Source organism: Thamnophis sirtalis, unplaced genomic scaffold (assembly GCF_051295495.1).
Source record: "Thamnophis sirtalis isolate CommonGarterSnake01/CBP01778 unplaced genomic scaffold, rThaSir2_p1.2 scaffold_10, whole genome shotgun sequence".
NCBI classification, from domain to species: Eukaryota; Metazoa; Chordata; class Lepidosauria; order Squamata; family Natricidae; genus Thamnophis; species Thamnophis sirtalis.
Genome location: NW_028261390.1, coordinates 12,983,879 through 12,999,974, shown reverse-complemented (window position 1 = coordinate 12,999,974; position 16,096 = coordinate 12,983,879). Strand labels below are relative to the sequence as shown.

Below are 16,096 nucleotides of genomic sequence, written 5' to 3'. Positions count from 1 at the left end.
GACGTCGTATAACCTGGCCCAACTTTACATGTTTTTGTGATGGTCATTAAGTGAATGCTGCAATTGTTAAATTCCAGAAACCGGAAGTGCGGCAGAAGCTGCGTCATAGCTTCAAAGTTCAGTTGTAAGTAACTTTTAAAGGATCCACTGTAATTTCAAACAATCTCTAAGCAACCAGTTGTAAATTAAGAACGACCTGTAAAAAAATGGACCTTAAGTGTGGTAGGGATGGCATAATTTTTTTTTTTACTCCTTGCACTGATGTCCATTTCTCAGCTGTTAATCATTAATTTGGTCTCACTTTTGGATGTGTGGTTTATCAAGTACAACAGAGCAGAAGAGAATTATAAAAACATTAGCCCAGTTGATAAATATAGAAGTGTACAGGAGGATGAGAGAAGGCCAGGACATTTTAAGCTGGTCTTTCCCAATTTCATGATGCCCAACCAAGCCTAGAACTTTCAAATATGCTGTCCAGGAATTCTGAGGGGCAAAGTCCTACACACCTGGCAGGAGAGGGTGAGTAGGAATTGGAGAGAGTGTCAAACAAGCTATTCTTCACTATCGATCAGTGGTGGGTTTCAAAAAAATTTGGAACCTACTCTGTGGGTGTGGCCTCCTTTGTGTGAGTGGCTTGCCGGCCATGTGACTTGGTAGGAGTGGCTTGCCGGCCATGTGTTCTCTCTCTCTCTCTCTCTCTCTCTCTCTCTCTCTCTCTCTCTCTCTCTCTCTCTCTCTTCCTTCCTTTTGTCTCTCTGTCCCTTTTTCCTTTTTTTCTTTCATCTCTCACTTTTTCTTTCTTTTTTCTTTTTTTCTTTCTTCCTTTCTTTCTCTTTCTCTCTATGTGTGAGTCTGTCTGTGTGTGTGTCAGTGGTAGGTTTCAAAAAATGTTGGAACCTTTTCTGTAGGTGTGGCCTGCTTTCTGGGTCCACTGGTGGAACCTCTTCTAACCAGTTCGGTAGATTTGACGAACCGGTTCTACCGAACTGGTGCGAACTGGTAGGAACCCACCTCTGCTATGGATGTTAAAAAAATTTAACATACACGAAAATGGAGGACAATTTGATTTGCGTAAAGAGCTTTTATTTCTAGTATGAGTTTCTCAGCCAGTCAGTCTCAAACAAGCTGGATGGTATTCCGGCAATAATTTGGAGATAATAATACGGTGATAGTAATACAAGCTAATAACAATTAGAATAGAATAGAATAAAATAGAATAGAATAGAATTCTTTATTGGCCAAGTATGATTGGACACACAAGGAATTTGTCTTTGGTGCATATGCTCTCAGTGTACATAAAGAAAAAAACAAAACGGAATACATTCATCAAGAATCATAAGATACAACACTTAGAGATAGTCATAGAGGTTACTAATAAGCAATCAATCCATACTAGGAAACAAATAAAACAATATTTGAGAGCCGAGGTGGCGCAGTGGTTAAATGCAGCACTGCAGGCTACTTCAGCTGACTGCAGTTCTGCAGTTCGGCTGTTCAAATCTCACCGGCTCAGGGTTGACTCAGCCTTCCATCCTTCCGAGGTGGGTAAAATGAGGACCTGGATTGTTGTTGGGGGCAATATGCTGACTCTGTAAACCGCTTAGAGAGGGCTGAAAGCCCTATGAAGCGGTATATAAGTCTAACTGCTATTGCTATTGTTATTGCTAATATAAATTGTAAAGATAGAAGCAACATGGTTATAGTCATAAATGGAAAGAGATAGATACTAGGAAGGATGAGAAGAATAATAGTAATACAGTCTTAGTAAATAATTTGACAGTGTTGTGGGGATTAGTTGTTTAGCAGAGTGATGACATTCGGGGGGAACTGTCCTTGTGTCTTGTTCTGGTGTGCAGTGCCCTTTAGCATCACTTTGATGGTAGAAGTTGAAACAATGTATGTCCAGGATGTGAGGGGTCTGTAGAAAACACATTAGAGATGTGTTTTCATGTTCATGGCAGCAATTACAAAGCAGTTGATTTCTTTTTTGTTTACCATTGTTACATTTCCTTTTGTGGGGAAAAAAAATAGGGAAAAACCCAGAAGCTGTTTTCTTTCTCCACTTTGCTCCGTGCTCATTTTGCTTCCTCTCTTTTAAAACATTCAGGCATGCAAATACCACTTCAGACTGCCTGCCCAACCCGTTCACCATGGCCACCCATCAGCTTTGGGTAGTTGCCTATTAAGAGCTGCAGCTTTACAGACTGGAAAAACTGGATTTGAAATGGGGAAGGTACTCCAGTTACTTGCCTCAGCTCCCTGCCCCCTAGCAATTCGAAAACACACAAATGCAAGTAGATAACTAGGAATCATGTCGATGGGAAAGGTTACTGCATTCCATAATTTCATGCTGGCCACATGATGACGGATGTGTCTCTCAGACAATACAAAGCTCCCTTAGTTGAGAATCGGAGATGAGTGAGTGCCATTCCCTTGAGTCTGTGGCAACTGGACAGGGGAAAAGTTTAACTTTCTTCCAATGTGTATAGACAGTTGAAAAGACAGGTGAAATAAATGACAAGGATATTAGACCGTAGTGGCATAGTGGTTAGAATGCAGTATTGCAGGCTAACTCTGCTCAGTGCCAGGAGTTCATCCCTGACTGGCTTAAGGTTGACCCAGTCTTCCATTCTTCTGAGGTCAGTAAAATGATACTATTGGGGGCAATATGCTGACTCTGTAAACTGCTTAGAAAATGCTATAAAGCAGTATATAAGTCTAAGTGTTATTGCTATTGCTATATAGTCTAGTACAGTATTTCTCCACCTGATAGCTGCATGCTGGCTAGGAATTCTAGGAACTGAAGTCTACATCTCTTAAAGTTGCGAAGATTGAGAAACACCAGTCTAGTAGGAGCTGTTTCTTATTGGCTGCTTTGTCTGTGTTATTAATTCTGTTTAGCATCACAGAGCAAAAAAAGAGTACAATCACCATGTGCTTTACTGCTCAACTGTTAAACTGTAACAGGAAACTCTCCTCAGAACCTAAAGAACAACCCTAGATGCAAACTAAACACTGCCACCTACTGGCTGAATAATTCTGTAGTTGTTGCAATACAAAATACATTCGAACATGTATTTCAACAGTTTGGGGCAGAAGCTGAAAAGCAGACAAGCCAATATTTCTTTGGATATTGTACACATAGCAGCAAGGTGGCACTTTTATTCATAATGCATACTTTGTCCATGTCACTGATGGACATTTTTTTAGAAACATAGTCACTGCTTTAATACATAGTATATTGGTTCTTTTGTTGATGCTGTCATAGAGGAAATCATTAGCTAAAATGGTATAGCTTTTTTTTAAATCCTCTGGTTCTGAAGATATAATTCAGTTGTTTTTTAGGTTTGCTTTTACCATGTACTTTGCAAATCACAAAGAAATGTTGCCTTAGTTTTCATGCCACACAGTATTTATGGGTATGAACCTGGGTTTCTCTACTTTCTCCATTACACCATAACCAACATTCATAGTCACCAACAAAATAGGGAACCCAAGTCCATCACACATACCTGTATGCCATAGATTGCAAAGTTCAAAATTGTTTTTAAGCTCTATATTTAGGTTTCCAAACAAAAAGAGAATCAATCTCTTCATTCAGTAGGAGTTTTATTAACTTCCTCAAGGTCTTCCATCGTCATAAAAGCAACAAACGCTTCCACATTTTTGCTACGTTATTGATTTTTATCTACAAAGTGAGTAGGGCAGATTCAGCCCCATTATCTAGTCCCTGCTTATAGGTGAAAACCAAGCTATGTTTCTCAGGGGGGGAAATGGGTAGGGAAAACGTAGTTCATACTGTTGACAACACACTAAACATTATTTCTGTATCCTGCAGAAATTGCGAGGACTACCTGCAATGCAATCATTTCAGGCTATTTAAATGATAAGCTTGAAATAGAGCGTTTGAATCTTGAAAGGGAACTTGGAGCAATTGTTGGACTGGTTAGGTTGTCCGGTTTTACATTCCCAAGGGGTTTGTCCCCAATTTTAAAAAAAACCTCATTCACACTTCAGTTTTGATCTTAGAGATATCACAATGTCCTGCAGTGTTGAGGTCTAAAATAGGTTGCTGTAGACTACTTTTGTTGAGCTGTTTGCCTTTCGTTTTCCTCTGTGCAAAATATTGACATAGCTTTCGAGTGAGTTGGAAACAAGACATCTTCAAAGAATCATTTCCTTTGTGTGAAGATATCATTTTAAAATATTTTTCTAATAGTGGACAGAAAAATCAGAGTGTAACGATCAAATCTCTAATGAAAAGAAGATCTTAATTTTAGCACAATGGCCATTATGGTGGTAACTGACTACAATCCAGTTATGTTTGGAAGGACTGATGGCGGAATCTCAGAACCGCTGTGATTTATTTGTTACATTTATATCCTACCTTTATTAAGTTTAGAAATAACTCAAGGCAGCAAACATATCCAATAGAGCTTCCTATTTCCCCCACAATAACCCTGGAAGGTGAGTTGGACTGAGAGAGACTGACCTTAGGCTGGTCACTCTGGCACTCAGTGGCTTTCATGGCAGAGGCAGGACTTGAACTCACACTCTTTTGCTTTCTAGCCCAGTGTTCTGACCTAGGCTTCCCAAGAGCAAATTCCTGGTGCTGACAAGTACCCCTTTTATTAATTTACTGCGCATTCTGCTCATTCACATCCAGCAAAGTCTTTCAAGGGAGGATTTACAGTCACGGACCTTATCTGGCTTTGAGAGCTGCCAGGCCGATATCTGCAAAACTTGGCAAGGAGTCTTGGAGAGTCACGAACCAATTAAGAGAACTAATTGTCTCCTGCAAACTCCACTTTCCTTTTGCTCCTCTTTTATTTCCTCTGGGGGGGGTCATTCATCGTCCACTTGTGGCCTTACTCCCAAGTCAACTCCTGTTCTTTAGCTATTCCCTTTGTCTGGCAATGCATGTACGCACTGGGAACAGGCTCCAGCTGTTCGTCTGCCTCACTGATGTCTGCCTCTGAAGGCAGCTGATAACTGGCATCTGGCTCTGGGCCCCTCTCTGCCTCTGACACAGAGCCCTCATCAGAGCCTTCCCCAGACTCCAGGACTGGCCATGTTCCTCCCCAACCTCCTCACTATCAGAATCTGCTGACAGCTGTGGTGGGCCACAACCCCCAGTGCCTTAACCATAAAACCAAACAGGCTGGATTGCATGCTGAATTGGATTTTGGATTGGATTCACCTAGTTCTTTCCAATTTACTGATTTTGTTGCCTGAAATTGTCCACTGCAGTCTTCTAAAGATGGGACTTGGGTTCATACAAGATTCTATGAAAACCATAGAACAACTGTGCATAAATATATACTGCCATTAGCTGTATATATTTATGCACAGTTCAGCGTTGGCTGAATTCTGAATAAACTACTTCAACAAAAACTTTTTTTAATGCCAGATATAATCTTACCAAAATTAAACAACTTGCTTTTAACATTAAAGCTTGGGCAGTTTATTCTATAAGCTGTTTTGTGCAATGTGTGATACTGAATTTAAAAAAAGTTAAAGTGATCCTTGTGGATTTTACTCCGTTAGTCATTGCCAGCTATAATGGGCAATGGTTTTCTCAGTGTCAAAGCCATCTGAAGACATTTCCACTGTCATGTAGCCATCATGCAATCATAGAGTGCTGTTACCTTCCCAACAAAGTGGTACCTATTTATCCACTCACATATGGATGCTTTCGAATTGCTAGGCTGGCAAGAATTGAGGCGAGGATGGGAGCCAGCTGACATCCTCCATTTTCCAGCTGACAAGCTCAGCATCTTAACTGTTGGCTCCACCCCTGTGATACTGAATAATAAATCCAAAACAAACAAATTTCACTTTATATTAAATATGAATAAGGCTCGTACATTCAAAACCTGTATAAACAACCAAGCCTCTTAAATCAATGTCAAAAAGTGAATTAATTGTGTATCACTTTTGTCAGCTCTAAGCATAAGATTTATTATAAAGATATTTACTCAAGACCACACAGCTATGAGTATATGATACAAAGCTGTCAGAATAATTAGGATTTGAGGTTTAACATGGAATACAGAATTTTTCCAATTGTTAAATGTTATGGATGGTGAGACTGATACGGATTTTTCCCCCGCATCCTTCAATTTCATAACAGCCATTTCAGAGCTCCGTGAAATACAATCTCCTTCAAATACAGTTCATAAGAAAACCATATGGAAATGTTACTAAAAAAGAATCCAGGAATCAACTGAAATTAAGGAAGGTTTTTATAAGTAAGGTAAAGGTAAAGATTCCTCTCGCACATATGTGCTACTCATTCCCAACTCTAGGGGACGGTGCACATCTCCTTTTCAAAGCCGAAGAGCAAGCACTGTCTGAAGACGTCTCCGTGGTCATGTGGCCGGCATGACTAAACACCGAAGGTGCACAGAACGCTGTTACCTTCCCACCAAAGGTGGTTCCTATTTTTTCTACTTGCATTTTTACATGCTTTCCAACTGCTAGTTTGGCAGAAGCTGGGACAAGTAACAGGAGTTCACTCCATTACGCGCCGCTAGGAATTCGAACCGCCAAACTGCCAACCTTTCTGATCGACGAGCTCAGCATCTTAGCCACTGAGCCACCGCGACTGGTTTTTTTTATAAATAACCTGTTACAATTGTTCAGAAATTTTTTTTTTGTATTTTTCCTCTCTTTTTTTGATAATTGAACATTGCAGTTTTGTATCCAACAAGGGTTGCCTTTTCATCAGTCTTCTAAGTTTGTATAATAATAATAAAAAAAAAACATTGTGCAAATTAACCGATGGGCAACCACAACTGAGTTTTATGCAAACAAGAAATTTCATGGTTTGACCAACAAATAGAGGCTATCCTGAGATGGCTCGAACTATAGTAGATATGAGAACAGCCTTTGCCTCTAATTCTCTTAGTTGTTTTGTACAGGTGTTATTTGATTTTTAATTTCTGTGTTTACTCGCAAGCCGTATCCCTTTTCCTTTTACCACAAAAAGAAAAACAAATCTGTTGGTGGTATTGGATAACAGGGTTGGATCTTGGCAAGAAATATGATGCGTCTCACAGAAGAAAGACTTGTACTTCGAACACGGCCTGAAGATGAACAAATACAATGAACAATCATTTTGTGAAACCTGGAGCCCTGGCTGTGTACGTATTGTCTATTGAGGCTTGATAAAATAAGAGTTAATGGGTTTTGGTAATGCTGTTTAACTTGATTATTACTTTCTGGTGAGGTGCCAGAACTGGATCAAAACAAGATTTTAAAACTCCAGCTGAGTTACATTTGCTATTTCAGAGTGAAAGCGCTTAGGATCTTGTCAAGTTGAGGCCTATTTTATGAGCAGCGATAAGAAACCTTATTTATAGAACTTGTCTGGCTACCATTTTAGGTATGCCTTTTTTAATAGTATGTCCTTTTTTATAGTTTCAACTTTTTTACTTTGTTCTAAAAACTCAATAGCCTTAAGAAGAAAATAATGAAAGCGGAATGTCTTACAATATATGTATATGTATATGTATATTGTGGTCAATGTGGAACAGACCTTATCTATATCAACTATGGAATACAAAATTATCTTGCTTGGGAATTTTTAGAGGACTTTATGAACAAATGCAATATTTAGATAGATAGATAGATAGATAGATAGATAGATAGATAGATAGATAGATAGATAGATAGATAGATAGATAGATAGATGATAGATAGATAGATAGATAGATAGATGATAGATAGATAGATAGATAGATAGATAGATAGATAGATAGATAGATAGATAGATAGATAGATAGATAGATAGATAGATTTAAAGGTAAAGGTTTTCCCTTCCCAGTTGTATCTGACGCTAGGAGTTGATGCTCATCCCCAATTCACAGACCAAAAGCCAACAACGTCCAAAGACCTTTCTGTGGTCATGTGGCTGGCATGACTATACGTCAAAGGTTTACCTTCCCACCAAAGTGGTACCTATTTGACTACTTGCATTTACATGCTTCCGAATTGCTACATTGGCAGAAGATATAATTTACCAGTAAATAATGTGATCAACTGTACTTTCTTCCTTTGTGCGTTGTTGTGGTGGATAGTTTAGGACCTGTTTGGACCAGGTCATGGAAGTGAGGGAAAAGCATGCGTGATGTCAGATTTCTGAAATCTGTAGAATACTCTGCTTTATTACCTTGAGAGTTACCAAATTGATAAATGAAAACTTAATCAAAAATAATAAAAATTAAAAATAAAGGGAATTTAATTTTTGTTTATTTGTTTCAACGTGAAATAGCTCTACATACCAGTTTTAATAACACTGTGTGTGGTCTTCGAGCTCCAGCTGTTTATATATTTAAGACCAGCTGAGTCTTAGGAAGTAAATAATTACTGTAATCCCTTTCTTCAGCCCTAAGGGGTTAGTCATCGGAAGAAACAAAAATTGCCCAAAATTGCAGGTCATGTTTTTGAAACATGTCAAATATCTATGAAAAATTGTCCTCCCCCCCCTTCTCTCTCTCTCTCTCTCTCTCTCTCTGATTGCTGCTTTGAAAAGGTGGGCAAGATATAGAAGTTCCATGAAAATGGTTTGTTTTTTATGAAGCTGGAAAATCTTAGTTATCAGGCATGTCCACAGAGTAAAAATAGGTCAAGATGGCAGCCACATTGGTGTGATTGAAACAATCATTCATAAAAAAAACAGAGCTTTAATCACGTCTTGACTTTTTTTAGTATACTTCACAGAAACACTTGTTAATCCTAAAATGATGTTTTCATTCAGCTATTCCAGAGGCACTCCATCCCATCTCACCCTCTCAAAAACGATAATACAAATTCTAGGTGATAAATCTTGCTTCATCTTACAATTCTGGGTTTTTGCTCCATTCTAATTTGAGTGTTACTTTTGACACCTTTTTATGTAGATTAGTTTTGCAGTTTTGTCAACTAGGCCAGCGGCCCCCAACCTTTCGGGCACCAGGAACTGGTTCCGTAGAGAGATATTTTTCCGCGGACAGAGGCAGCATGGTTTCATGTGCTGCCTGCATCCCACAGATGGGGCTTTGCTTGTTTGCGTGCCCTAGTTGTTGGCATGCCACAGACTGGTGCCAGTCCACGGACTGGGGGTTGGAGACCCCTCAATTAGGCTATTTTTGTTTCCCTAGTTTCTTTATAATCGTTAATAAGTATTATGATTTATAAAATTGTAAAAGTTTATAAAATACTTCACCCTAGAAAGCATCTGTTGCACAAATTGAATGTGGACACACGGAAGAGAAAAAGGAAAGGAAAAGGGAGAAAGAAGATATACAAGTTTGGCTGTCAGTTTAACATACTTAAAGCCTAGGTTTTAGAATGTGTTAATTAACTGCCAATGAATTAGCCATGTAGCTCACAATGCTTCCATTTATCAACCTCTGGGAAAAAAGCTGAGGTGGCGCAGTGGTTAGAATGCAGTACTGCAGGCTACTTCAGCTGACTGCAAGCTGCAGTTCGGCAGTTCAAATCTCACCAGTCTCAAGGTTGACTCAGCCTTCCATCTTTCCGAGATGGATAAAATGAGGACCCAGATTGTTGGGGACAATATGCTGACTCAGTAAACCACTTAGAGAGATCACTATGAAGCGGTATATAAGTCAAAGTGCTATTGCTAGTGCTATTGAGATACACAAGAAGTTTCCAAATAGGAAACAGGATGGGAGCCAGTTTTGGTGTACTGAGTAAGCCAATGAAATTGAAACCAGAAGATGTGAGTTCTAGTCCCATCTTAGGCATGAAGCCAACTGGGTGAAAGGGGCATGGGCAAACCACTTTAAAATATTGCTACAAAAACTGCAAGGACTTGTCCAAGCACTCACAAGCAATCAACGGTTATTTGAAGACATGCACATGTACAGTTTCTGAATAATAATGTCAGTTTGATATGCTCAAGTCATGATGATATAACTATGAATTCACATTTAAACCACTTAGCAAAGCGGTTTGTTTATGGAGCTAGGTGTGCATGGCCGAGCAGAGAGAGAACACTGTGGCTTTCTTCAATCTATACTTTAAGGTTGGAAATCCTGGAAAATCTCAAGCCAATAACCAGGAAAAGGGAACTCTTATTTAGGTGTACAATATGCAGCTAAATGACTCATCAGCATTACACCAAAAATATTCTTTATTTTCTTTCTATAAGGTTAATTCCTTGTCTCGAAGGTTAATTCCTTGTCTCGAATCGTTATTGTCTCTACACAAGTTTGGCCTTGAATGCTTTTGATATATGTCCACACCAGTGGTGAAATTCAAGGTTTTTTACTACTGGTTCTGTGGCTTGATGGGTGTGGTTTGGTGGCCATGGCAGGGTAAGGATACTGCAAAATCTCCATTCCCACCCCACTCTGGGGCTAGCCAGAGGTGACATTTGCTGGTTCTCCAAACTACTGTATTTTCGGAGTATAAAACGCACCTTTTTCCCTCAAAAAAGAGGGTAAATCTGGGTGTGTCTTATACCCTAAATACAGCATTTTTTGCCTCCTGAAACTCTGCCCATTTGCAAAAATGGCCATGCGTACCCTTTAGGGGGCTTATAGAGTGCTCCTGGGGCTGGGGAGGACAAAAATGAGTGAAAAACGGGCCTTTTTTTGCTTGTTTTTGGCCCCTAGGAGCACTCTATAAGCCTCCTAAAGGCTATGCATGCCCATTTTTTTGACAAAAAAAGAACCCTTCGCGAAAAATGGGCCGTTTTGGGAAGGTCTGCAGAGTGCAAAAACTATTTCTTTTAATTTGCCTCTTCAAAATCTTGGTGTGTCTTCTACTCTGAAAAATATGGTACTCAAAATTCCCGCTACCGGTTCTCCAGAACCTGTCAGAACCTGCTGGATTTCACTCCTGGTCCACATCTTTTTTGCATCAGAGTTGCTTCTGTATTATTGGCTGATTGATACCATCTTGTGATCTGCCCAGAATCATATAGCTTTTATGTATTTTTCTCTGAGAAATTCCTCTAAGACGGTAGTTGTTTTATCATTATAATCTTTCTATATACTCCATTATTTATTTATTTATTATTTATTTATTAGAAAATTTATATTGCTGCCTAATCACAGGTGGCGACTCAAGGTGGCTTACAGGGGTATAAAAACATCATCTATAAAAAAATAAAACTAATAAAAAAAATGATACTGATTTATTGGTACTATCTAAAGTTCTAGTGAAAGTCTTAAGACAGCAAATACCAACGTTTCTTCAATAAGGCCTGTTTTCTTGGGAAAGAACAGGCACTTCACAGCTGGTACCTGCTATTATCAGAAGACAGTAGGTCTCCAATTCTAATACTGTCCACACTCTTCATTCAAAATGTAAGGCTAGATTATTTTTATACGAGCGTATTATTAATGTGCTTTATGTCTTTTTTCTTTCAACAGATTGATGCATCCTTTCAGCCTGAGCGTATCTTAGAAAGAATTTGTAACTGCCACTGCACAAATTTGCCTAGAATTTGTACTGTGTTGCATTTCCATGGGGACCGTACAAGATCCACTGAGATCTACTAAGCTTTCATTGGTCACAGCTGAAGAATCTCCTAAACACCTGTGCAAGCAAGCGAGCATAGAAAGCAGCAGTAATGGATATCCTTTTACTGCCAAGGACCAGCTGTCTGGAGGATGCTTGTTGGAAGTGAACTCTGGCAGAGAAGCCAACGTTCCAAAGAGTGACTGGCATTGTGAATATGACATTAAGCATCCAAACATACTTTCTCCTGGGTCCTTCAGCTTTTCCAAAGAAGGCAGCATGGCAGCTCCAGAACCAGTAAGTTACGCTAAGCAGGAGGGCTCCAGAGCCAAGGTCCAAATGTCAGTACCTGAAGCCCACCCCTCAGAGCATGGTGAAGTTAAAGTGCCTCTTACCCAAGAGGCTAACCAAAATATTCCAAGCAGTGGCGGACAATCATGTAATATAATTGATAAAGAAACCGTACTTCCTGGAGGAGACCTTGATGTTACGGAGAGCAAATCCAAGGATTATTCCATTGTTCCTTCCCTTCCTATTTATTCTGATATCCAGCAAGCATCTCCTGTGGGGAAGGACAATATGTGCGAAGTTATCATCTCTGAAACCAGTCAAGTCTTGGTTTCGTCTGATGAGATGGGTCTCAATCCAAAAGCTCCTGTTGGTGTGGAAACAGAATTGGGGAATACAAACGATGCAAATGTCTGTCCTAAGACTGAGCCACAGACTGCATCCGAATTTAGCAACCTGGAGACATCGTGTACGGGCAGTGAGGAGCCTACAGCAAAAGTGGTACCAAACCTGTCCAAATTCAAAGACACAGGTACAATGACTGTAAAGCCCGAGAACAAATCTGTAGAGGCAGAGACGATAAGCAGGACTCATCAAGACGCTGGGGTTCAAGCTGTAGCCAGTGTGGAAAGCAGGTCAGCTTCTACCAGCCCAAGTATCTTGACGGCATTCTTGAGGGAGAACATGTCTCCTGAGGCGAAACAAGACCAAGATCAGTTGCACGTGATTTACACGGGAGCCAGAGGGAAAGAGCAACCTGAAATCATTGGGGACTTTGCAGCCACTGTCCAAACACCTTCCCCCATTGGCATCATGCACAAGGTACGTGTTCAAATACCACCTGCAAGAGAAAACCCTCTGGGAAGCCCTAATGTCAGACTTCAGGAGAATCTCACAAACACGCACGATCCGATCTGCGCAGCTTTGTTGGATAAGGCAGCAAGGGTGTGTTCATCTGATGATTCTCAGGAAACTTTGGCCAAGAGGACAGAGGTGCAAACGACAGGCGTGGCTAAAAATCGCGGCGACGTTCCACAGCAACTGTCAGACAATTCGGTTTTGCAGAAGGCAAGACCCGTTTCCCAAATCAGTCTGAGTTCTAGTCATCCGCCCGTGTCTACCCAGCACCCTGCAAACTTTGAAACCAAACTACCTCCATGTTTTGCAACCCCAACCATCGATAGTAGATATCAACCCGCTGATCCCTCTTCGTTCCGAGAACATCCTCTTCCTTTGTGTCCCAGGACATCTGAACAAGCCAAGGCTATAGTTGTCGGTATGGACACTGAAAGGACCTATCAGGAGAAACAGCTGCAGATCAAGGCTGTTGATAACCTTGAGACAGCTCTGCCCAGTTTTCCCATTGCTATGCATCTAAAGAGAGAAGGAAAGGTCCATCTCATATCTGAAGAACAAAAGATCAACATAACAGGGTCTATTATTGGCTCCCGAACAATGAGTGCTCCAGTTGTAGCAGAAAGCAAGCAAGATACGGTTCCTGGTGATGCCAAGACAAAAACTTTGGCCAGTCAGAATCCAATCTCCAAGTTGAGTAGAAGTTTTGGCGCTGCCATAGGAATCCAGAATGATAAAATCCAGAAGGGCCTGGTGCTTGATGTGCCGGCTGCTCCTACTTCTTCAAGTCCTACACCACGTCTTGGTGAAAAGAAGAAAGGGCCCAAGGCTTTTGCTGCCGAGGCGAAAATGCATCTGAAGCAGTCCAAGCGTGTCAGGGATGTTGTGTGGGATGAACAGGGCATGACCTGGGAGGTTTATGGAGCATCCCTCGATCCAGAATCGTTGGGAATCGCTATCCAGAACCACTTGCAGAGGCAGATCAGAGAGCATGAAAAACTGATCAAGGCTCAAAGCCCCCAGGCCCGTAAATCCATATCTTCAGATACATCTTCAAACAAAAAATTGAAAGGGAGGCATCACAGCGTTTTTCAGTCCATGCTGCAGAATTTCCGGCGCCCAAATTGTTGCGTTCGTCCTGGGGCTTCTTCTGTGTTGGACTGAGAAAAAAAAAATCAGAAACGAGGATGGGAACGTAACACATCCGTTTGTGCGCACTTGTGTACTTGCACAAGGAACTCTATGGATATTTGAGATTCTAATACGCTGATACAGGGTTGAGGGGAGAGGAGATGATGACGGTATATTTCGTTCCCACTGGTTAACATGCCTTCATCTGTCGAATTTCTGCAAATAACACATGAAACATTCAGGTTCATGCCGGGAACTTCCCAGTCATTTGCCAAAATAAAATAGAAGTACGTGGTGAAGCACAATTCAGAATGTCAGGTTACTTAAGTAACCCACATTACCTTTAGATAAAAAGAGAGGGGTGACTAAATCTTAAATAGATTGTTTTATTTTTTTCATGATAATGTAGAAAAACATTCCCAAACTGGGGAGTGGAAAGAAGGAAAGTTGGGTTGGGTTAGAAAGGTTGGGTTGGGTTAGAAAAGTTAGAAGGAATGGTGCTTTCTTAACTCTATAAACCACAGGGGTGTCTTAACTTGGGAACTTTAAGATTTGTGGACTTCAACTCCCAGAATTCCCCTGGGGAATTCCCCTGGGGAATTCTGGGAGTTGAAGTCCACAAGTCTTGAAGTTCCCAAGTTTAGACACCCCTGGTATAAACCCTTCAAAGTTGAGACTCGTCTACACATTAGATACAGGATCTAGTGCCCAAACCCTTCCAGCTGAGTTTTGCCCATTGGCAGCCACTGCCAGCTTTGCCCCACTGAAGGTGCTTAATCTCAAATGAAAAGTGCATAAGTTTCCAACTGTCCTGATACTTCAAAGCCAGATTTTGTCTTAAGCATTTGGGATTTCTGTGTATTCATTTACATGCTGCTTTTTGTTTTGTGCCTTGTTTTCACTAATAATTCTCAAGAGAACGGATGAATACACACACACACACACACACACACACACAGCACTTCACATAATACTAGAGAAAATAGGATGGATGGAAATCTAGAGTGGATTGGAGAAATTAAGAATTGGTAGAATCTTTTGCAGTCTTTTTTGTGTATACATTTCCAGCCTATATAATGCCTGCTGCGTGGATTTTGTCTGCTTGTTTCCTGATATTGCCTGATGGCTAGGGAAATCTGGGAATTGAAGTCCATACAGTTGAGAACTGTAAGTTCTGAAGGTTGAGAACACTCATCAAAGGGAAAAACAACTGCATTTACAGAAAAATATTCAAATCATCATTGAACTTGATACGACTTGTTTTTGAACAGATACGTACAAGATTCTCATGCTAACTTGGAATCGTATATTTGGAACACATTGTATTAGGGAACAATTTATTATAATATACACAGAGTTGTTTATTTGTAAAAAGATCAGTGTCAAGCTAGTAAGATCTTACTCCCTTAAATGGGTTACAAACCACAAATAGGAAATGAAGTTCTATGTGTTGTATTTTTATCGGATCCTCTATGCAAATATAAGAAGATTCAGTAATTGATTAACATGCTTTACATGTAGAAATCACAATGTTTTGTCTAGTATCAACAGCAGACCATGTCAGTCTGGAGTGGTGTTTCTCAACTTTGGATACTTTAAGAAGTGTGGACCTCAACTTTCAGAATTCCTCATCTAGTATGGCTGTCTGGGGAATTCTGGGAGCTGAAGGCCACACATCTTCAAGCAGCCAAGGTTGAGAAACATTGGTCAGGATATATATCATAAAATAGCTTCGTCATATTGAGCTGCTATGAATCATTAACACAACAGTTCTATGTGGTAATGAAATTATTCTAAACATATGGAAATTATGGTTGGTAATATATTAGGGAAAAGGACGTGATTGTGAGCTGCTATTCATAACAGCTGTGCTGTATATTATCTCTAGTATTGAAGAGAATTCCCCAGTTTTTGGGAAAACAGGCCAGAGGATTATATCTTCATAGTAAAAGCCCAGGGTGGAAACACAAAGATTAGATAATTTACTCATGTTACCAGCAGAGCTGAGATTCTTAAAGCTATAATCCTCTCACTTCTGTTCATTCATTCTACTTAAATTTGACTGCTTTTATGTGCTTAATAACTAAAGAGGTTTTTGAAAAATTGAGCCATTTTAATAAACTTCACATAAATCAATGTTATTCTTCAAGTGAACCAGATTTTTTTTGGATTCCTTTGGAGAAGCAATTATCTGAAAAGGTTCTCCTTGAAAGCAGCGGAGGGAAATTTTACACCAAGGAACTAAAATCTGGCTTGTTGTATTGTAATTTGAAGATTATGCACTAACAAATTTATTGAAATCATTGGAGTTGGCCCCTAAACTGAGAAAAGGATTCCTAATCCCACT

At 40.1% G+C, this 16,096-nt stretch overlaps 1 protein-coding gene across 1 annotated transcript; it reads left to right on the top strand.

Annotated features, from left to right (window-relative positions):
- The first annotated feature begins 11,320 nt into the window (after positions 1 to 11,320).
- Positions 11,321 to 15,887, top strand: GPRIN3 (GPRIN family member 3). The gene has a single exon (XM_014063822.2). The coding sequence runs from the start codon at positions 11,482 to 11,484 to the stop codon at positions 13,780 to 13,782; it is 2,301 nt and encodes a 766-aa protein (XP_013919297.2). The 5' UTR covers positions 11,321 to 11,481; the 3' UTR covers positions 13,783 to 15,887.
- The last annotated feature ends 209 nt before the right edge of the window (positions 15,888 to 16,096 follow it).

What these genes read in the sequence shown, in the direction of transcription:
- GPRIN3 (XM_014063822.2), top strand. Translation starts at nt 11,482, where the DNA reads ATGGGGACCGTACAAGATCCACTGAGATCTACTAAGCTTTCATTGGTC.